At 43.1% G+C, this 23,800-nt stretch overlaps 2 protein-coding genes across 3 annotated transcripts in view; both read right to left on the bottom strand.

Annotated features, from left to right (window-relative positions):
* The window catches only part of CILK1 (ciliogenesis associated kinase 1), a 57,706-nt gene extending 36,349 nt beyond the window's left edge, over positions 1-21,357 (bottom strand). The window contains exons 1-2 of one of the 2 annotated variants that reach the window (XM_026507235.4): positions 21,144-21,357; positions 188-460 (exon numbers count right to left, since the gene is read on the bottom strand). In XM_026507235.4, coding sequence (XP_026363020.1) covers positions 188-288 — 101 coding nt within the window. In that variant the 5' untranslated portion in view covers positions 289-460; positions 21,144-21,357. Of the gene's footprint in view, positions 1-187; positions 461-21,143 lie in introns of those variants that run through there. The other variant, XM_044387165.3, reaches the window with a different exon arrangement.
* LOC130542016 (uncharacterized) lies at positions 188-437 on the bottom strand. Its single transcript, XM_057304030.1, has one exon. It carries the CDS (start codon positions 435-437, stop codon positions 318-320), a length of 120 nt encoding a protein of 39 aa, XP_057160013.1. The 3' UTR covers positions 188-317.
* Positions 21,358-23,800: the final 2,443 nt, after the last annotated feature.

Raw genomic sequence — 23,800 nt, forward strand, 5'->3', positions numbered from 1 at the left:
TGCCGTGAACATTCCAGAGCCAACAATCACCCAGCCTGCAGAAATCAACGTCTAAGACTTTCCACCGTGCCTTCCACCCACTCCCCTTTAGAAATTTTTCAATGATGAAAAGCCCAGAGGGTAGGGTTCAAATGAGGCTGACAATGTGTAGTTGATGAACTGATGTGAGTGGAAGAATAAAACTTACTTTTTAATGGCAATCAGTTCCCCAGACTCAATGCTTCGTCCCAGTAGGACGGAACCATAGGTTCCATCCCCGAGTTGCTTGATCGTTGTGTATCTATTCATGGTGTGCCCGCTCAGGCCGGACACTCATCTCAGGGCCGAGGCGGTGCAGTCCTGCAGAGGCGGCAGGCCTCCCCGGAGTGTAACCAGATTTTTCGATGGCAGCACCAGCACAAGGTATTCAATAGAACGTGACTATCTCCCAAATACATATTTTCAAAGATCAGTCTTCTGCCTGTAGAGAAAAATGAGAGACAAGGGTAACTGCTAATGTACATTTTTAGTTTGTGTATTTTTATTGTCTAAATCAGGGGTCAGCAAACGATACCCCTCCTGCCGGCCACCAGTTGTTATAAATAAAGTTTTACTGGAACATGGTTATGGCCACTCACATATTGTCTACAAATGCTTTCACACACAAAAGCAGAACTCAGTAGTTGTGACAAAGACTAAATGGCTTACAAAACCTAAAATATTTATGATCTGGACCTTTATGGAAGAAATTTGCCAACCTCTGGCCTAAATAATGCTCTTTTTAATTTTTATAAGATGAGAGATACCATTCGTGGAAAGTGAATTTGTCACTGACTCAGAAATGAATCAGTTGCAATTCTGGGCTTTTCTGCTGACCAGCCACTGTGGGCAAACACTGCATGAAAACTACCATCGACAAAAATTGCCAAGCCACAAAAGTCTGTTCTAAATATACTGAGCTCGGTGTAATTCTGCTATGATTTACAATGTAACAAAGCCAAGAGATGTTAAAATTAAAGTTCTCCCAATAGGGAATTTACATGTGCTCCACGAACTATTTGTGGCTAGGCATCAACAGTATTATTTTTACTACCAGACATATAGAAGCTAAACAAAGAACGACTAATTTCTTAAGGTCTGTATGTAGGGTGTGCCCTTTTAAAAGTCATTCAGTTGTGTTTTCTTTAATAACAAATCATTGGTTTTGCAATTTATAAAACGGAGTCATTTAATCTGCCTATAATAAAGAAAATATAGTAATAACGTTCAGTGATTACAATGCTCTTATGTAGACATTAATAAAATAAAAATGCTAAAATAAAAATAAAGTTTTTTTGCTTGTTTCGTTTTTTTAATGTAAGCTCTACACCCAACATGGAGCTTGAACTCACGACCCTGACATCAAGAGTTGTCACAGGCTCTACCAACTGAGTTGACAGGCACCCTGAGGAAAATACGGCTGTCAAACTAATTATCTGAAAAATCAAAAGATGAGAAAATACTGATTAGAAGTATGTGACATTCTGCATCTAAATCCAGTCCATGCAGGTTCTCCTTCCAGAAGAATTCCAATCAAGAAATGTTGAAGGAAAGAGGGAAATAAAAACTGTTAGGCAAATACCACAGTAAGATTTGTTGCAGACAACAGCCACTGATGGATGCAAGTATGAGTGGATAAAAGGTTGAGGAGAAACAGGATATTTACATAGTTTCAAAGTATCTCTAAGACACTTATTAACATCAAAGGGAAAGATGGTAACTCCATAGGGAAAAATCAAGCAGACACTTCCTTACCCAAGTGATCAAATTCAATGTCACCATTAATAAAACTTATGACATCATGAACCCTGGACATGATGCTCTGAGAAGGGCACATCTGTTCCGTGGTATTCTTTTTTTTTTTTTTTTTAATGATGATTTTTTATTATATTATGTTAGTCACCATACAGTACATCCCCAGTTTCCGATGTAAGGCTCGATGACTCACTAGTTGTGTATAACACCCAGTGCACCATGCAATATGTGCCCTCCTTACTACCCATCACCGGTCTATCCCATTCCCCCACCCCCCTCCCCTCTGTAGCCCTCAGTTTGTTCCGTGGTATTCTTATCAAAAATGCAGAACCTCAATCTATTCATAAGAAAACTTCAGACTAACCCCAAATGAGGGACATTCTATAAACAAATGACCAACAGTCTTTAAAAGTGGCAAGATCATAAAAGGCAAGGACAGGCTGAGGAACTGTCACAGATTGGAGGCATTTAAGAGATGTGACAGCTAAGTGCAACGTGGGGTAGAACCCTGGAACAGAAAAAAGACATTAGTGGAAAAGTTGGTGAAATCTGAATCAGATCTGTAGTTTAGTTAATAGCACTGTACCAATGCTAATTTCCTGGTTTTGATCATTGTTCTACGGTTATAGAACTTATTAATATCAGGTGAAGCTGGATTTCTAGGAATTCTCTGTACGGTTTTCTGTAACTCTTCTGGAAGTCTAAAATTAGTTTGGAATTAAAAAAATAAATCCAGGGGCACCTGGCTGGTTCAGTCAGTAGGGCATGTGACTCTTGATCTTAGAGTTGTAAGTTTGAGCCCTACGTTGGGGGTAGAGATTACATTACAAATTTTTTAAAAATAAAATCTTAAAAAATAAATCCAGTCATGACTTACTAAATGGGAGAAGGTAACTGCAAATGATGTATCTGATAAGGGGTTAATATCCAAAATATATAAAGAACGTATACAACTCAATACTAAAGAAACTAAAACTGGGCAGAGGACCTTGAACAGACGTTTTTCCGAAGAAGACATACAGGTGGCCGACAGATACATGAAAAGATGCTCGACATCACTCATCATCAGGGAAACGTAAGTCAAAACCACCACCAAGATACCACCTCACACCTTTCAGAATGGCTAACATAAAAAAACGCAAGAAACAACAAGCGTTGGCAAAGATGTGGAGAAAAAAGAACACTCATGCCCTGCTGGCGGGAATGTAAACTGGTGCAGCCACAGTGGAAAACGGCATGGAAGTTCCTCAAAAAATTAAAATAGAATTACTATCTGATCCAATAATTCCCCCCAAAGAAAACGAAAACATGAATTCAAAAACATATATACACCCTTATATTTACTGCAGCATTATTCAGAATAGCCAACATATGGAAGCAGCCCAAGTGTCCATTGATAGATGGATGGATAAAGATGTGCTTTATACACACAATGGAATATTCCTCAGCTACCAGAAAGAATGAAATCTTGTCATTTGCAACAACATGGGATGGACCCAGAGAGTATAATGCTAAGTGAAATAAGTCAGTCAGAGAAAGACAAATACCATACGATGTCACTCATATGTGGAATTGAAGAAACAAAACAAAACAAAAAGAGACCAAAAAACAGACTCTTAAATATAAAGAACTGTGGTTGCCAGAGGGGAGGTGGGTGAAAAAGAAGTCCAGTCTATGTTCTTGCGAAGGTTGTGTGGGTCTTTGGGAAGCTTTAAATGTAAAACTTATGCCTGATTTCATCATACTCTATGATATAACTGGAGAGCTTTCAGAGACCAACCTCCCCCACCCTGAACTCATTCCCCTCCCCCAGAGCCATTTTAAGGCCCCTGATTAAAGGGGCACTTTCCTTCCTCTTGAAGCATGACAGGATCGAACTCCCTGCAAGTTCCTACTGCAGCCCTTCACGGTGATATAGTCCACTGCTGATTAATAACTACTTACAAAACACCTCCTATGTGACAGACCCTATGTTCAAGCCTGGGGTCACAAAGAATATAAAATATTGTTCCTTTTTTCGAAGATCTTAGAGTCTCATGGCAGGGGGATGAGGGTGGTGGGTGGGCCCAGATATGTACTCATGAATATGCACTAAGATATTTCAAGTATGCTTAGGTTTCAGGTATAGGACATGGGAGAGGTTAAAGGGAAAGTCCCCTGGCTTACACAGCTGAGTCAGTTCCATCTGGGCTGAGGATGGGCATAAGCAAAGTCTTCACAAAAGATAGAGCTTGAGAGAACAAGAAAAGTAGGTGTTTTGTAAGGTAAGGCATTCTAGCAGTCCAAGGAGCAGAAACAAAGACATCAACCTGGGAGGGAGGGAGGGAGAGGTGGGGAGATTACAACTGGAGAGAGAGAACCCCAGAGTTGTGTTTGTGGAGGGCCTCGGCTGCCATTTTGAAAAACATAGGCTTCGACTGGGTCCTGTACCAAAGGAGACGAAAGTACTACAAAGGACATCACTGGGCCAATGGAAAGGATTGGAATATATATAGTAGATTAGGTAAAAGTATTGCATCTGTATTAAATTTACTGAAGCTGATATCTGTCCTGCAGTTCCGTGGAGGAACATAGACTTATTTTTAGAAAATATACCCTGAAGGACTTATAAGTAAAGGACCATGATGTATGCAATTTATTCTCAACAGGGTAGAAGAAAAATATTGTGTATGGTGTGTGTAGAGAGAGGGGGAACAAATGGGGTAAAATGTTAACAACAGGTGAACGTGCGTAAAGGTATTTGGGTATTCTTTGTACTAGTCTTGCAAGTTTTCTGTATGTTTGAAATTATTCTACATTAGAAGTTCAGAAAGTTCTCCTCAGAATGGTAGAGCAAGTGAATCTTTAAAAAGATACATATCGCAAACATTTTATTTCAGCTTAAGACATACAAGTGTAGATTTATTCAATAAAACTTAATATTAGAACACTATTGGGGTGCCTGGGTGGCACAGTCGTTAAGCATCTGCCTTCGGCTCAGGTCATGATCCCAGCGTTCTGGGATTGAGCCCCACATTGGGCTCCCTGCACAGCGGGAAGCCTGCTTCTCCCTGCCCCACTCCCCCTGCTTATGTTCCCTCTCTTGCTGTCTCTCTCTCTGTCAAATAAATAAATAAAATCTTTAAAACAACAACAACAACAACAACAACACTATCATACATCATGGCTGCGTCTCAACACAACGCAGAAGGAGTACTTGAACCACAGCATAAGCAATTTTTGACTCTGCGTTTGTTTTCCCTTTTCCTTCGTTTTCATATTTACCTCCATCTATATTTTTTATTTTACAAGATTTTATTTATTTATTTGACAGAGAGAGAGCACAAGCAGGGGGAGGGACAGAGGGAGAGGGAGAAGCAGGCTTCCTACTGAGCAGGGAGGCCGACACAGGGCTTGGTCCCAGGACCCCAAGACCATGACCTGAGCCAAAGGCAGATGCTTAATCAACTGAGCCACCCAGGTGCCCCAAGGTTTTTTGTTTTTGTTTTTTTAACTTAAGAATAACATGATCAGATTTGCATTTTGTAATCCAGCTAATTAGAATATTTTTCTTAATGTCCAACTAAAACTTGCCTGTTCTAATTTAAGCTAATTTCTTCATGCTTCGTTTTTTTGCAGATATAAAGAAACTATCCCACAAATGTGTATGTACATGAAATTAGTAATCACATGTGTGTCTCTCAGCCTTCTACTTTAATTATGTAACCTTTCCTCATAGGACCTTTTTCCACTCCTTTAATTATCTTTGGCATTCATCTCTGAATCCTCACACATATCTCCATCTCCTTGATGAGCTGTGATGACCAACCTTAATAATGATGTACATTCCAGTAGCATATGGGCTCTCCCCCACTTTTTTTTTCTTTTTGCAATGGCATTATATTACTGATTCATATCTATAAATTATTAATCCTAGAAGCCTTTCTTTGGTAGGTAATATCCCACTACTTCCTCATCCAATTAAATTGTATAATTGGGACAACGCTTCTAGATCATCATTGAGAAAGCCACTTGTGAAAGAATTAAGAACTTTAGTTGAAGTCAAGATACAGTGAGTCATTCATTTCACACACTGTCACCCTCACAACTTCTCCTTGTTACAGTCTGTCATATTATCATAGCACAAAATTCAATTACTCTAGCAACATCGGACTCTCACCATGCCATGATAGCTGCTTTTTAATCTTACATTATTTCAGGTGATTACATAGTGATTGTACAATGGATCAAACTGGTGTCTCCTCGGGCACTGATGTCAGGTTGAGAGCGTACAATTTTATTGAACCTTTACTGAGATGCTAAGTATTATACAAAGCTTTTGGGGCACGCTATGAACTAGGTAAGGGTCCTTCCTTAAATAACTCACAACTGACATGATCATGAAAAATGCAGAAAGTACTATGAGAATATGGTAGAGAGAGCAGCCAAATCTTGGGTGGAGGGAGGGATCTGACAATCCTTCAGAGAAGAAGCAGTACTGAGGTTCTGAAGAATGAGCAAGGTTTTATTATACAGAAAAGGGAGAGAAAGGAATTATAGATGGAGGAAACTATGTGCAAAAGATTGGTGGTACAGGACCTTGGTGTGTTCATGAGACGGCCAATGCCCAGTGGTTCTATCCCTGGCTGAACATTAGAATCCCCTTTTAACAAATACTGATGCCCAGGCCTCACCTCTAAGGGTCAGGTCAGGGGTGGGGAAATGAGTTTCAGTAGTTAAGAAAGCTTTCCAGGTGACTCTAATGTGCAACCAGGCTGTGAAGTATGGGGCTAAGGCATAAAGACCATTAAGGCAGTAAGGAAATGGCAGGAAATGCTTAGAAAGTCAGGGTGGGGGGGGCGCCTGGGTGGCACAGCGGTTAAGCGCCTGCCTTCGGCTCAGGGCATGATCCCGGCGTTATGGGATCGAGCCCCACATCAGGCTCTTCCGCTATGAGCCTGCTTCTTCCTCTCCCACTCCCCCTGCTTGTGTTCCCTCTCTCGCTGGCTGTTTCTATCTCTGTCAAATAAATAAATAAAATCTTAAAAAAAAAAAAAAAAAGAAAGAAAGAAAGTCAGGGTGGGGCCCAGTTGAGAAGGGGTTATATTTGTCATGGAGGAGTTTGGTCTTACCTTGCAGACAGGAGCTCTCCAGGGCTTTTAAGTAGGGAAATGGCAGGAGGAAGATTGCTTTGGAGACCACACAGATGTTAGGATAGAGAGACTAGAGGCAGAGAGAAGAGTTTGGAGGGTTGGCAGGAGTCCACGTGATACATGTTGAAGGCCTGAACAAAGGACCTGGATGGGACTCTCCGATACGGGAGACACAGGTTCGGAATATGGAATGTGTGTACATGTGTTACTTGGACAAGGTGCGGAGATGATGGGTTCTGCTTTCTAAGGTGTAGGATTTGACATATGTACAAAACCTCTCATTGGAGATGCTCAGATGCTCAGTAGACAGTACAAGTAGTTCTAACGTTGTTTATTTTTTCCAAAGATAATGCATTATTGGAGCTCTTATTAGGAGCACAGCATTCAGACAAGGTTGATACATTGCACAACTCTGGTCATTTCAACTTTGGGTGACAAACTTCAAGAAAGACATTAAAGAACATAATAAAGGGCCTAAATAAAAGCACAAGAAAAGTAGTTGAAGAAAGAATACTTGAAGTAAAAGAGAATTGGGGAGCCACGATCATTGTTTCAAGTGTACAGAGGGGTGTAAGAAAGAAGGATTAGTTGTACCATGTCTGGATCTAGAGAGCAGGAGCCTGACCACTGTCTGAGCCTACTGGTCTCTATTCTAGTGAATTATTTCCCATACTCAAAAAATGCAGTGGTATTATTCAAATTAGCATTACACAAGAAGCATCCGTCCACCCACGGTCAGTTCTGAGCATATCCCAGCAGGAAGTGGTTAAATACATTTGAGATCAGTATTTTCAGTTGTTCGCCATTTTTGTGGTGGCCCAAATATGATGACTCATGTCATAATCTGAAACTGAACAAAACCTCACTGCTGCTCTGGGAAAACAACAGGGCAATGGACAATGCACTAGAAAAAAGAAGGGGAGGCAGCGGATGCTTTTGCTGATGTACCCAATAGCAATGCTGCCCTTCTTGCTTAATTTTCAAAAACCCTGATTTTATTCAGGATCCAACATAATCAGGGATGGCAGCCACCTCCCACAGCCCCAGGGCATGAACTCTGATCGGTCTATGCCAAGCAAAGCATTTCCACTTGCCACTGAAATCTATGTGGGAATGGGACTATGGCTCTCACTCGTAAGATGGAAAGGAAAGTGAGCTGGGAAGGGAAAAAGAAAGGCTTCTGAGAAGGACTCTCCTCCCTGATAAAGACAGCTGACAAAGAGGTTGCTCTATGTTTCTGCCTTAAACATGGTTGCATAAAACTGTAGTAATTAGGGCTGAGACAGCCTTTTAGTGACTATGAGACATCAACTCTAACCATGAGAATCCTGTCTGCGGAGAATGGATAAAAAGAAAGAAAGAGGCTGAGTCTGTGATGATCGCGTTGGGCTGCTGCATGATCTCTGAAAATACCAGCCTTAGATTTGTTGTTATATGATCTAACTAAAGGTCTTTGTTCCTGAAGCCAATGTTAGATATTCCATTGAGTATGGCTGAAAGCATTCTGGATACAGTAGACTAAGGCTACTCTGATTTAAGAGATAAAATACAAAATTCTATCTATATAGGAGATGATAGTTCAATCTACCAATCGATTGAACTTCTGTAGCCAGCATGGTTTTGAAGACTGAAAGAGGAATATAATATAGGTGGAGAAAAATTAGAAGGTAATTCTGTTAGCCTAAGGTTCATTTTCCATCCACCATGATCTGCTTCCATTTTGGAAGAACAAATGACTACAAATCTTGGGTGAAACAAGGATGAGTGTCCAAAATGGCCCTGGGTGTCACTCAGGGTTGCCTAGACAACTAGCCAACTGGGACTGGGCTTCCTTCTCCCCAGGGTTTATCCAAACCCACCTTCTCTTAGGCCTTGAAGGTCCCTCCATGGTAGGCAGATGGTCTTCCCAGACAAGGACTCTCTACAGATGGCACCTAAACCCAGATTCTGCAGATCCTCTGATAATGGCCCAATGGACAAGACTGCTCTGATGCCCACGTGGGAACCAGTCTATGTGCTGCTGATAGTGAAACTTACCACACGGAACAAGGGAGTTTAAGTTAAGGGCAACCAAGGAAATCGTAGAACTCTCAGTCTGAGTTTTAAGAAAGCAGTTTCAGCATACTAATGACTATTTGTACTACACTCCTCTTTGATGCCTGAGAGACATTTACATCTACAGAGTCGGTTCTTTAAAAAAAGCAAACATCAAATGTGTAGAATGCATATGTGAAATAAAAAGTTGGGTACTGCAGGGTATTTTATTAACTCCCTGTTTTGGAATGCTCGTTTAGAACCAAAGCCACTAAGCTAAACTAGGCTCTTAACTGTTGCTAACTCAAGTCTCAACTCAGTATAAAAACAAACCAGTCACATCATTCTGGTTCCTCTCCAGCCCGTCTTGTCAGCTCCTCTCCACAACACTGTGTCTGTAAGTCATTCTAGTGAGATCTCAGTACATGAACAGAAGACAGTTTCTACTTTTGGGTTCTTTACAATTGGTAACATTTTACAATTATTACAATTTGGTAAAAAGCAAAGTAGTCTTTTCCATGGTTGTGAGGTTTACCCACATTCATGTTGCACAATACAGAAATATGTGAAATATATATATTTATAGAAGTATACAAATATTTAAGGGCACCTGGGTGGTGCAGTCTTGGTTTTGGCTCAGGTCATGATCTCAGGGTCCCGGGATCGAGCCCCACGTTGGGCTCCACGCTCAGCACAGAGTCTGCTTAAGACTGTCCCTCCCTCTCCCTCTGCCCTCCCCGCCGCAACTCCTCCTCTTTCTCTCTCAAATAAATAAATAAATCTTTTAAAAAATTATACAAATATTTATTTCAGATATTCAGGAATATCTGAAATATGCTCAAAAAATGGAAGTATCCACAACATATCACACAAGTGAAGAATTATGCACAAGGCACTATGCTCAGTTCGGAGACACAAGATCCGACGAGCTGAAGGAGGTGGGCCATATACAATGACCAGGAGACCCGGCAGGTGGGGTAGGTTCCTGGGAGGGGTGGAGACCACGAGGTTGCTATAGGTGCCCAAGTAAAGAGAAGTCACTTTGTGAACCACTGGCTAGGAATCTCCAGGCTTTGGGCCCACCGATCTCTAAATGATAGCTAATTTCTTTGCCGAGGACATGCCATTTACCCATATAAAAAGTTTTCCTTACCTGCTACAGTAGTTTCCCACGGCTGCTGTAACAAATTACCATAAACCTGGTGGCTTCAGGCAACAGAAATTTATTCTCTTACAATTCTGGAGGTCAGAGTCCAGTACTGGGCTTCTCAATGGGCTGAGATTGAGGTGTGGGTCCTTCCTTCAGGGGCTCTAGGGGGAAATCTCTTCCTTGTCTCTTCCAGCTTCTGGTGGCTGCTGGCGTTCCCTGGCCCTGGCCACATCACTACAGTGTCTGCCTCTGGGGTCCCATGGCCTTTTCTTCTGGGTGGTGTCAAATCTCCCTCTGCTTCTCTCTTATAAGAACTTGTATTTGCATTTAGGGCCCACACAGATAATCGAGGGTACTCTCCTCACCTCAAATCCCTTAAACCCCATATCACATCTGCAGTCTATTTTGCCATACGAGGTAACATTCATAGGTTCCGGGGACCTGATATCTTTGGGGGATATCATTTAGCCTACTACTCTCCAACGTAAGTCCCAAAGCCTTTCAGACAATCAGCTGAATCACAGAGCGATGCTTTTCATTCACTCAAAGCTGAGTGTTTGGGGCGCCTGGGTGGCGTAGCGGTTAGGCGTCTGCCTTCGGCTCAGGGCGTGATCCCGGCGTTATGGGATCGAGCCCCACATCAGACTCCTCTGCTATGAGCCTGCTTCTTCCTCTCCCACTCCCCCTGCTTGTGTTCCCTCTCTCGCTGGCTGTCTCTCTCTCTGTCAAGTAAATAAATAAAATCTTTAAAAAAAAAAACACACAAAGCTGAGTGTTTTAGGAATGTTATCAGAAGTCTGTGCTTACTTACCCAATGAACAAGGGCATTCCTCTCTGAAAGACAGAGAGGATTTCTAATTTTGCACAGTGGACAAGACTTCACAATTCTGGCTGAAATCCCTGAATATATGACATTAGCATATGTAGACTCCACACAGTGAGGACCAGGGGTAGCAAACCAGCAGCCTGAGAACTGAATTCAGAGGTGTGCTTTGAGTCTATATTTAAAAATAGGGACTCTCATATAAAAATGAGATTTGGGGGGCGCCTGGGTGGCACAGCGGTTAAGCGTCTGCCTTCGGCTCAGGGCGTGATCCCGGCGTTATGGGATCGAGCCCCACGTCAGGCTCCTCCGCTGTGAGCCTGCTTCTTCCTCTCCCACTCCCCCTGCTTGTGTTCCCTCTCTCGCTGGCTGTCTCTCTCTCTGTCGAATAAATAAATTAAAAATCTTTAATAAAAAATGAGATTTGGGGCTTCTCTGGAAAAACCAAAGACCTAATAACATGAGCTCCTTAGCCTTCGATGGTAATAAAAAGCCAGAGAAATGTCACCATCCTTTTAGACTGAGCAAGGGTCCCAAGGCTCATCACAGTCCCTATCTTGCCTGTTGTCCCTAAAATGGATACCACATGGTATCCAATGTTACCAATATTTTCAGTTGTCATTTATTTTTGTACCTTCACACCACTTGTTTTACTGAAAGAAAAATATTTCTCTGTTCCTGGACCTCCATCAAAAGTGACAAAGTAAAAGACAGCCTGAAAAACCGCTCCTGTTTGGAGAAAAACTGGAGAAGAAAAAAATGTTTTGTTTTGTTTTGTTTTTTTAAAGAGAAGAGCAATTCCTTTACTGTTTCACAAGTACATACCCAGCTTCTCTGAATCTTCTGTATTCCTTCCTCTGCCTCCGACAGCATTTGAATTCGCAGCTCGTGGTACGGACTGCCTGAGAAGGGAATGGGATTCAGCAGCCCATCCTTTCTTGGGAATTAGCTACCAGCTGATGGGCAGTACTCTAAATACTGCTCTGATTCCAAGAATTAACTTGGATAAAGCACCCACCAGAATTAATCCACACTTAGCCTCCTAATATATCAAATAAGCCCAAAGGAAAGTGATGATAGTAATTTAAATACTTGGTATGTGTATAGTACTATTTCAAGTGCTTTGCATATATTAATTCATTCAATTCTCAATACTCCACCAGTAGGCACTATTATTATACCTATTTTACAGATAAGGAAACTGAGGCACAAGGAACTTGTCCATGGTACTGTGATCACCAACCCGCCTCCCCCCAATTTTCTAGATAAGGAAACTGAGACACAAGTGACTTGCCCAAGGTTATATAACTAGTAGGTGACAGAACTGAGATAGGAACCCAGGCTGACTGCACCCAACTCAAAAGAAAGGTTGCAAAAGATCCAAAGATCATGAAACCTTTTGAGGATGTGAGAATGAGAGGAATTGGAAGTACTTTGTAGCTCAAAGTCCAAATATGGAAACCAGTGATGTGGCCATGCTCTAGTTGGCCTCGTTCTGCAATAAAACATCAGGGAACCCAGCAGGGACCTCCCCAGCACCGACTGTCTACAATGGAGGCAAAGTGAATGCAGACAAAGAGGGACTGGGTCCCAGTTTCAACTCAAACGCATCGTCACATAGACTGATCTCACAGGCTTGTTGACTGCTTTTAAATAGCAAATGATGCAGTGATGTTTGAATGTCTTCACCTGTCCTGTGGAACAATCACCATTCCTTGATTTTTGTGTGGTTTTTTTTTTTAAAGGAAAAGTTTTTATTTTTATATTATTATTTTTTTGAACTTATTTTATTTTTTTTTTAAGTAATTTGTACACGAAACCTGGGACTTGAACTCAAGACCCCAAGATCAAGAGTCAGATGTCCCACTGACTGAGCCAGCTAGGAGCCCCTCCTTGGGTTTTTAATACCGGGTATGAGACGTCGGCCTTTGCCTTTATCATGGGACCCACCCAGGATGGAAACCCTGACCACCCACGCCCCCACCACTCTTGGGCAAAGACTGTTGTTGGGATCATTTAGTGCTCTTTTTAAAGATGCTCTTTTTAACTCAAACAGTAAAGTTTTTCTGTGACTCTGTCACATATTGTAGATTGTCCCAAACCATTATTCTGGCAAAAACTGAGATGCTCTTGACACACCCATTTTTTGGTAACACATCCCGTCTTTTGATGAACATTAAACAGAAGACTTTTTCCCATAATGCTACTTGATGCAGGCCCAATATGTTATGGGTCCAATTTCTTGGTTTTCCTTTATAGGATACATAACAGAGTATATAGAGAGATTGGGATGTGAAATATACATCATTTGTAAGATAGCAGTTTGATCACTGAAATCGGTCCTCTCAGGATTTGCTCGATCTCGTCCAGACCACATGGGTAGGACCATAGGCACCAACCCCTGTGACTAGGAGTACCTCTTGGTCCTTGGGTTTACTTTCTGTGCAATCGGACTTGATGAAGTGAGGTGGTTTCCCACTCTAATGATCTGTGGTCCTGGGACTCTGTGTCAGGACTCAAGTTAGTTTTGTCCAAAAAAAAAAAAAAAAAAAATGGACCAGTGTTTCCACTTTCCCTGTCACATGCACAAAAGCTAGCAAAGGGAAGGTAGTAGCCCAGAGCGACCCTGTACGCTACACGACATCTCTCTGTTAGAGGGGACAGTGCCCCGCTGATTCAGCCAGGCCCCCAGATCAGAATCTACTCCTTCTCTTCCCTTAGTTCAGCTCAAACATCACCTCAAGAGCCTCCCGTCCCACAACAGGCCAGCTAACAGCTCTCTCCCCCAGCCACCATAGCACCCTGTCCCCACCTCACTGCCAGCCCTTCTCTGGGGTCAGTGACACGCAGGCCTGCCCTCAGCATTGGCAGGACACTCACCGTGCTTCCTTCATCTCTGTGCCCTTACACCTCACATTCCACTTGCACACTGTAGGAACTCATTGTTCCAATGGTCAAAATTTGAATTTAGTCTTTGCTATTTATTTCCTGTACACCCTTGGTAAGTATATCCCAACATAGAGCTATTTCCTCACATGCAACGTAATGATCACCAAATTGTTTGACCTGACCTGAAATGCTCTGAAATTCTAGAATGGAAGAATAGTAAATGCCATAGAAAGGCTGACGCAGGCAGGCCGCCGGGGCCCTCCCACCCTAACGCTGGTGCTACTGCGTCGCAGGGAATCACAGAAAGTCCTCTTCAACATCATCAGCTCAGGCCTTTGGCCTTTGGGCAAAGCTGTCCTCAACGAACACAGACATACAGCTTTCTTTTGCCTGCAGAGTTCCGGCAAATCTTTGAGACAAATGTCATGGTTTCTCCAGCTAGGTGACATCAGGGAAAACCTTCCTGCGATCTGCCCCAATTCCCTCCCTTCAGCTTCAGTCCTCAGCGGAGGCCAAGAACATCTGCCCCCGGCCAGCAGCTCACACCGGCTACCCAGCTCATTCACGGCCTGCAACACAGGCTGGAGGCAGGGACAACGGTAGTCCGTTCGTCAGTCTGAAACTTGGACCGTCACTGAATAAATGTGACAGTTACTAATTTTTTAAGAGAGAACACAGAAAACTGTACACAAACTTGGTCTTGTCTGGGAATTGTGGTTCACTGGCCCTGCTCAATTCGGCCCCTTCTGAGCAGCTTTTCTCCCGCAGCCTTAATCGTGTTACACTGAAACTTATCTGTCCTCATAGGAAAGCTGAAATATGTGCCAAATCATTAAACGGCCCTTCTCATGGCACTTCAGAGTTCCATTTTACCTTATCCTGCAGGTAACTAAGCATCGTATTCTGGGTCCAAATGTGTCATAACTTTACAAGAGTTAAATTAATCCTGTTAATTTATTTTAAAAGGGTACTAAAAATAGCACATCTGTGTTTATATTTTTCTCTCCGGGGCCTAATCTTTCTGCCCATATTCATTTCAGCAAAAATGTCTTCCAAGTACTTTGCCTCTTGGATTAGCACTTTTTTTTTGCACTGGGGACAGCAGCTCAAAGCTAGAAGGCCAAACGAACCTTCTTTACTTGGAATTTGTTTTGCTTTTACCTCGGCAAAGGCGTGCATTCAAGATGCTTTTAGCTATTGCAGCAACTGGAGTGAGGGGAGAAGAAAATTAGCTAGTTGGTGTGCCTCTGCTGTTCCCCAGACACCGTTCCATGGCTCTCTCTCCCTCTCCTCCTTCCACCCTACTTCTGAGCAAAGAATGCCTCATGCACCAGGGTCCTTAATACCACGAGAAGGATCCATGACGTCCCATTCCTTCTCCTACTGTACCAAAGGGTGCTCCTGCCCTGAACCAAAAAAAGCCTTCAGTCACTTGTAGATTATTTCTAAACGAGGGCACATCACTATAGGTGGCTCATGGGGCCTGGGAGGAGCTGCAGTCAGCATGAGACGCAGAAGAGCGAGAGGAAAAAAACTTACACTGACTTGTGTGTATCTGTGGATGAGCTTGGGGACAGTCCCCCCAAGCTTACCAATGAAGGCTGTCGAGGGTGGCAACAGTCAGGCCCAGCGGCCTGCCTGAGTACCGCCTTGTGGCTGAAGGAGGGGCAGGGCAGGCTGAGGTGGAGATGGGGGGGGTGAACGAGAACATACCATATATCTCAAGGGCTGTGAAAATCTTAAACTCGGAGCTGATCTCACTCAATGGAAGATGCTTCACTGGCATCACAACAAGTCAGTAAAACATACCAGAGAGGTAAAGGCTTACTATAAGCAGTAAAATAGGGCGGGGGTCAGCAAGCGTTTGCTGTGAAGGGCTAGTAAATATCTAAGGCGTTGAGGACTGTGTCTCTATCACAAGTACTCAACTCCACCAGTGCAGCACCAAGTACGGAGACAGTACAGAAATGAATGGGCTGTGTTCCCACACAGTCTATTTAAAAAAACAGGCAGCAGGCAGAATATGCCTCCAAAGCACAATTTGTCTACCCCTGAAACAGAGGAAATCTGCATATAAACATACATTTGGCCCTCTCCATATAAGCCTTCTGTACACTGGGGTTCTAGGGGTTATGGGGTTATACAAAGTGTGTTTCTCCCGAGAAGATAAATGCCTTGAAGGCAGAATTTTTATTAAGTTCATAACTCTCTTCCCAGCACCTACACATGGACCTGGCATGCAGTTGGCACAGACAGCTGCTCACGATAAATGTGTGTTGATGAATAAATTAATGAAGGAGCATATTATGGGTCTGTAAAGGGTAATTTTCACTACTGCTGACTCTCCTGTACCACCAACTGCAGTCCTACTGCCAACCCATCCCCTTGTACCTCCCTTCTTTGCAAGACTGGACGATTATGTGGGGGCCCAGGGCACAAAAATTATGAGTCCTTCTATGAATTTTTACACTAATGTACGAAAACATTTGTTTTTTAATAGCTAAGATAATATGCAGGAATATGTATCTTTTTTCTCACTCGGTTTTGTCTGAGTTAAATCACTCTTTAATACATTTACTTTCGAGCAAAGGCAGCATCCAAGAAGCCAACACCATTAATTACTATCTTCTGGGAACTACAAGTTCATGCAGACAGTAACTTTCATGATATTGTCAAACATGTAGTTGGATGTTACACCATAATACTTGACCTTTGGCTCTGGGACATTATCTTCCATAGTAACCAGGAGGGCAGTCACTTGTTCTCAGCACTTTATCACAGGTCATATCACAGCTACAGGAAGGTAAAATATGACTCACCTTGACGTTTCTCACAAATATGGGGCTCTCACAAGTTCTTGGCCATCACTGTACATTTATCAAGTGGCTACTAACAGCTCTGGGCAAGGTGGAAAAAGTACCAAAGGAAATGCGAGGCACTATTGGGGCCCTCCCATTTTAAAAAATTGAGTTAAGACAAGAAACTTCAAATCCAGGGGGCGCCTGGGTGGCTCAGCAGTTAAGCGTCTGCCTTCGGCTGAGGTCATGATCCTGGGGTCCTGGGATCAAGCCCTGCATCGGGCTCCCTGCTCGGTGGGAAGCCTGCTTCTCCCTCTCACACTCCCCTTGCTTGTGTGCCCTCTCTTGCTGTCTCTCTCTGTCAAATAAATAAATAAAACCTTAAAAAAAAATTCTGGAAAAATTTAAGGTAGGATGATATATAACCCAATACTAATCAGTATAGATTGAACACTAAGTTCAACAGGACCTAAATTCAACGTGGATATAGCAAAAGGGTGAGGACACTTTAGACTACAGAATTAGATTTTTTTTTTCCCTATAAGGGACTTTAATGATGATCCAATACCTTCACTCTACGGATGAGACCTAGAGACCCAATTAACATGAATAGAATCTTTGTTATCTTCAGAGTAGCATATTTTTAAATATGTGAATGTACGAAGTGTTCTAATAGTCTTTTTAAAGTATGTAAATGTATTGTTAATCCTGAACCACATATTAAAAAGAAGGGGCAGATGATGTACTAGCTTCAAACTCGGAGACAACTTCACAAGTCCGCACATACAGGGTTTCACCTCCCTTGCACAGGTGAGCCTGACCACAAGCACTCTTTCTATGAAGGTTTCAACTTTCAAAGCACAGTGAGTCAGGCACTGACTCACTGTGCAAGGACACTTCAGTTTCCTTGCAAGGAAATCAGGAATGGAAGCTTTCCACTTGGATTAAGTATTTCCCTAGATCGGCGGAACAGTAGTATTTTCCTAACATCCCACAGCACCTCACTAGGAGCAGAGAGGGTGAGTGTGAACGTCCACATCAGCTTTCTTTACCATCTTGAGAAGACCTGTGCTGCTTCTTTTACTTCTTTGCCTGCAAGTAAAGACATCTCTGATTTCTTCCTGCCATAACACTTAGCATTGTAATGCAATTTGCCCCACAAAATGACTTGCTTTACCAAGTTGCTTTTACGAGGTCACTTTCCAGAACACATGTGTACCGATAATAACATTAGAGCTCTTTCGGGATAAGCGAAGTCACAACCTAGGATATGGTTGCATCATAACCCCCAAACAGCCGCACGTGTTGACGTCCAAAGAGAGGAGATTTCTAGTCCTCCAGTCGGATGCCCCTCTCAGGACACTGTGCTTGGCAAAGACTTCCAGTGAGAGAATTTACAGTTCAGTGAGACCCTACTCACAGGCTCACGGATCAACATACACAGAAAGGTCACTGTATCCAGAATTCTGCCAAGAGAGTGCCAGGCATGGAGTCCTGCCATAAATACAGACACTCACACACACCCCACAAGCAGAAAAATAGAAGGGCTAGGTACAGCTCCAACTCAGCAAGATCCTGCAAAATGAAATGGAGGAGCTTTCTGCAACAGGAGCAGTGAGAGAAGAAAACCACACACACACACAACTAGAAGGCAATAGTGTTCCTGGCAAGGTTCAGATGGAAAAACAGCAACAGATCCCAGAAGCAGAGCTGTAGCCAGGAATAACCTCAGCTCAAGCCATGTTAAGTAAGGGCAGGATAATACTCACCGAGGCTTCACTGCGCAGTTGCCCTGTCCTCTGGGCGTCCAGACTGAGCCATGACTTGTTGTCTACTACAAGTCAGTCCACAAATACCTACCAACTATGTCCTAAATGTTCAGGCCCCTTTGAGTCACTGAGTCACTGTTGGGAGGGGGTGGGGTTTGAGCAAATTTTGGTCAGGCATGTCAGGCACTGTTGAGGCACCATAGACCATCTTCACACCCACCACCTGCTGGGGGAGGCATTTCCCCTCCTTCCAAATGCTAGGAGAAGACCACAGGAGAAATGAGTGGAATCAGGCCCTGACCTCAATTCTCTGCCTGACTCCAAAGCCCAAGATACCACATTACCACACATAAACTATGGCTTCTGCCCTGAAGAGGCTTAAAATAACCTAAACCAGTTAGAGATCAATACAGCCAATATCATGAAGGATTAACAGACAAGTATCTTAAGACTTTAAGGAAAGAGAAGGGAGGGGCACCTGGCTGGCTCAGTCTTGAAAGTGTAGGAGTCTTGATCTCAGGGTTGTGAGTTCGAGCCCCACGTAGGGTGTCGAGATTACTTAAAAAAAAAAAAAGCTTAAAAAAAATAAAGAGAAGAGAAATGAGTAGCTAGAGAAGACATTAAGGAAGGAGGAAGGTGTGGGTTCCTTCTCAGAGGATGGGGAAGATTTGCCAGGGAGAGTGGGGAAGAGGGAGGGAGTTTCTAGGGGAGCAATCTGGGCAGTGACACTGCAGTGGGAATGAGCCCGGCCCCCTTAGCAGGACAGCAAGACCAAATGGCATAGAACACTGGGGATGTACACTGAACTGAAAACAGGATTTAGATAGGAGGGGTGAGGCCTGATTATGAAGGCCTTGAAAAATCAGGCAAATTATTTTAGACCTGAGATAGCAAATGGAGAGGAACCAGGTTGAAAGGCAAGAACAGAGTAGAGGAAGTGATAGTTTAGAAAAATCAGAGAGACAACAAATGCTGAAGAGAACAGAAAGGGGAGTGTCTCATTCATTCATTCATTCATTCATTTGGCAAACAGGTACTGAGGACTAATTGAGAGCCAGGTTTGGGTGTCCAACTAATAGGCTGCTCCAGTCTGCAGGAGAGGAAGGGTGAGGTTCTGGATTAGAATATGGAGGGAGGCGTCTGTATAAATCACATTTCAAAGGTCTTGGTGACTCATTGATACAAAGGATGAAGGAAATGAGGGAAAAAATGGTTAAAGATAATTCCAAAGGTTCAATTTTGACATGATTTTCCACCTTTCCTAGGAACCTCAAAAGGCACTGAGAATAAAACAATGAAAGTATAAAAAGAGCTTTGATGGTGTTGCACAGTCAACAAAAGCCCCAAAGACCTGTTCTTTATCCTGGGAGCTCATTTACACATAGCCCATAGGTAAGAAACTTCAGTGAGAAAAAGTACTTCTGTGTGACTAAATGCTGAGTTCCCTTGGCAAGGAGCACAGACAGGCTCCATCAAACCTCCAACACATCCCTCCATCATCTAAAACTAAACTGATCTCACTAAAAAACGTGGCTGCCCACTCCTGCCCAGCCAATAGCTTTAACTCCGGAGACGGGGCAAGGCAAAGTGGAAAGGGGGAAAATCGAAAGTAGGCAGAGTCAGGTAGGGGGCTGGACCTTAGGAAGGGGGCAATGGTACAGGATATCATTTTAAATAGAGGATCCCAGCACTGCTCTCATTTCTACACCCACTTTCTAGTGTTTTACAATTACTGGTCCTCCGATAGATAGGAAGGCCTTAAAGAATCTTTAGAAAAAAAAAAAAAAGGATTCTTTATCAAATTGCAGCGCTTTGTCCAGAAACAATTTCAAATGTGCATATCTATGCATACATTAACTCCTAGTACAGCTAGCATATGGCTGAGACACAAATTCTTCTTAATAATTTATATGTTGACTACACAAATTTCAAGCTCATTTTAATTTTACATTCAGCAACAGTACAATTCACTATTGGGGCACATCCTGAAAGCCTACTCACTGGAAAATGCAAGAAATGAAAAGTGTAGTTATCAAACTTCTATTGCTATGAAGAGTGCTCGGGGCCAATATGAAAAACACAGGTCCCAATACCTTGGAGAAATCTGGACTTGCATGCAAAATTCAAGACAGTATATCCTCAGCCTAGCCCAGCTTTAGCAAAAGCAGATCTTTACTTAATCGTACGTAGAAATGAATACTCTCTTCTGCAGAATAACGCCTTAAACTACTTTTATATTTAAAAGTAAAAGTAAAAGCCCTCAAGGTCAGTATCCAAGTCAGACTTGAAAAGGCCCATTACAAAAGAAACGGTTGCTCTGGAAAAATCCTTCAACATCCTTCTCCTAACATCTACTCAGGTTAGTGAGAAGAAACCAGAGCAGAAAGAAGCCCAGTGAAAAATGGTTGCACATAAACATGTGAGAATTCCTGCTAAGACCCCATGTGGGACAGCCACAGGCCTAGTCAGGAAAATTCCAAGAACAAGTCCTCCACATCCCACTAAAGGAGCTTAACATCGGGCGAGGGTCTTCCCCCTCCCTAACACCGAAAGGTAAACACCCATCAAAATCTTCCAGACTCTGAGCAACCCGGAGTTTCCATGCCAAGAGGAAGAGAGCCACATGACCGCGGAGAGAAACTACAGCCCATGAGCCTCTTCCTCTCCTCCAGCCCCTCGCGGGGGCCCCAGGCGGAGGTCCCTCCGCAGCTCCAGTCCTTCACCCCCTGTGACAGGTCACCCAGCAGAAGCCCCTAAATCCCTGGCCCCACTTACTGGCGCCGCGAACCCAGGCGGGGGCCCGCCCCTGCGGTGAGCGCAGCTCCTCGGCGACTGGGGCGCAGCGGCCCGCAGGGGAACTGGGGATGGGGGCGATCCCTGCTAGGACAGGCCGAGCGGTCCGTGCACCGACGCCCGGGAGGTCCGGCGAGTCGCACGGGCCGCGCGGCGCATGGTGGAGCAGCAGGAACCCGGCAGCTCTCCAGCCTCCGGCAGAAAAACAAACAAAAGGCAGGGAGGCTTCTAGCGGGGACAACCGGCAGCTTTCCCTGGGAAAAGTTACCCTGCAGCTCCCCTCGCTGGCCCTGCGCGTCCCTGCAACGCGTCCAGGCCGCCCGGGGGCGCCGAGCCGCCGCGCTGCGCTCCCCGCCGGAGCCGCCGGAGCCCAGGGATCCCTGCGGCCCGCTGACCGCCCGTGCGCCCCCCAGCTCCACGCGCACGCCTTTTTGCAGGTCGGCTGCATCAGGTATCAAGATTTAGAAATGGAGGCGGTGGACACACGTCCTAAGTACATTTCATTACAGGTAATCATGGTGAAAACCTTTTCCCGGCTTGAAAAAAAACGTAACCGGGGATGCACGACATTGTGCATGAAATCAGTGCCACTGAAATGTACCCTCTAACATGGTTAAGATGGCAGATTGTGTTATGTTTTACCGCAATGAAGATATTTTAAAATAAAACCGCAACGGATTGCCCGTTAACATTCATTTGAACTTGTAGAGTTTTATAGTTAGAAACTTCAGTTTGAAAGACTGGATTGTTTTCCAGGTGGGAAACGGACTAGATATGATCTACGCAACAATTGTCCTCTGCGTGTAATCTAGCACTTACACTTGTGTGTTAAACACACTCGTGTCATAAATTATATTGTAGACATTACCTTAAATCATCCATATAAGGACTGGTTCTGAAGTGACTTGAAAAAAAACTGCTTCAAGGCCCCTGATTTAAATTTACATAATTGCCCCAAAACTTATATTTTTCAGAACTAGTTTCATGCCCATAGCAGAGGGGGCAACTTTAGTTGGAGGCATCAGAATCATCTGAGGGCTTGTGAAAACAGTTTGCTGGGCCTTGTTCCCAGAATTCTGGTGCTGATACTTCTGGTCCAGGGAACCATACTGCCCTATGCAACACAATGTTAATCAATAAAGCAATAGCCCGTTTACATGCTGTGGATCTTTCTCTGTGTTTAAATTCTCCAGCTCATCACCATATCGATTTTCTCTCCTTTTATTTTTGAATTCTAAGAACTCAAAGCATTGTTTTTTCCTAATAGAATCTATAAAAAGACCTGAATCCCTCTCCCTTTTTGCTCCTATTGAAGAGACCCACAAGATACAAGACTTCCTGTCCCAAATGGGAAAGGATCATCTGGCCACTTGGCAAATGTGTAACATTTGTCTATCTTTGTGTTTGCCTATATAACAACCAAACCATATGGCAAACGAAAATTGAAAATTTTTATCAATGAAAAGACAGGGAGTCAAGACGGGTAGCCTAACATTATATACTGCTCCCATGAAAAGTGATTTTTAAAGTATCTAAAATTACCAGTTTTAGTCAAATCCAGTTGTCCAAGCAAGTCTACTCAGCAAATACAGGGACTCTCTTGGTCTACGTTTAACAAGGGCCCACTGAGCTAGTAAGTGATTTAGGTCAGAAAAATTATAATCCTGTAAACATGATAGGTTAATACAAACCTGAGGTCTAGTGGATACAGTGGATACTGGTCTGAAATAGAAAATTAGTAACTGAAACAGAACAGCATTTTTATTTATTTATTTATTTATTTACTTACTTACTTACTCACTTATTTTTAAAAGATTTTATTTATTTGACAAAGAGAGTGACAGACAGAGAGAGAGAGCACAAGCAGGGGGAGCAGCAGGGGGAGCAGCAGAGGGAGAGGGAGAAGCAGGCTCTCCACTAAGCATGGAGCCCAATGAGGGATTGATCCAGGACCCGGGGATCATGATCTGAGCTGAAGGCAGAAGGTTAACTGACTGAGCCACCCAGGTGCCCCCATTTTAGCATTTTAGTAAAATAGGTGCTTAATTTACCATTACGAATACTAATTCTCATTTTATTAACCTTTATTATTAGCTAGAATAGAAATCATCTGTATTAATTAACCAAGGTATCTTAAATTAGCATTCAACACGTTTAATGAAATTGAGTAGTTCTGAAAACATTTCAATACCTCAGTCTTCATTTGCAAAACTGATTTTTTTGTTCATGAGTCACATATATTACTTTCTTTGATTATAAATCCTTACATCTGACCTTCCCCTCCCCATTTAAATTGCAAAATCCAATTTTAAAGAGGTCATTGAGAGGAAAGTCTTCCTTAAAAGACTTAAGTTTCCTTTAAAGATTAAAAACTATTAAATTTTTTGGCCTTCGTTAAACATGAAGGTACTTTTTCTAGGTAGCTGATTCAGGGAGCAAATAAAAACACCTACCTGAAGGGTGGATCATCCAATATTAAAAGAAAGCATTTGGGTTTCCTTATTGTAGTTCACCATTTTGCCACCCGCCTTTTTTTACTCTATTTTTCTGCGAAGATGTATTGCATTTCTCCTTTTTTTTTTTTTTTTTTTTAAAGATTTTATTTATTTGAGAGAGAGAGAAAGCACAAGCTGTGGGGA

This window comes from Ursus arctos, unplaced genomic scaffold (genome assembly GCF_023065955.2).
Source record: "Ursus arctos isolate Adak ecotype North America unplaced genomic scaffold, UrsArc2.0 scaffold_29, whole genome shotgun sequence".
In the NCBI taxonomy this organism is placed as follows: domain Eukaryota; kingdom Metazoa; phylum Chordata; class Mammalia; order Carnivora; family Ursidae; genus Ursus; species Ursus arctos.

Excerpts from the sequence above, each read along its gene's own strand:
- LOC130542016 (XM_057304030.1), bottom strand. The coding sequence starts at position 437 with ATGTATTTGGGAGATAGTCACGTTCTATTGAATACCTTGTGCTGGTGC.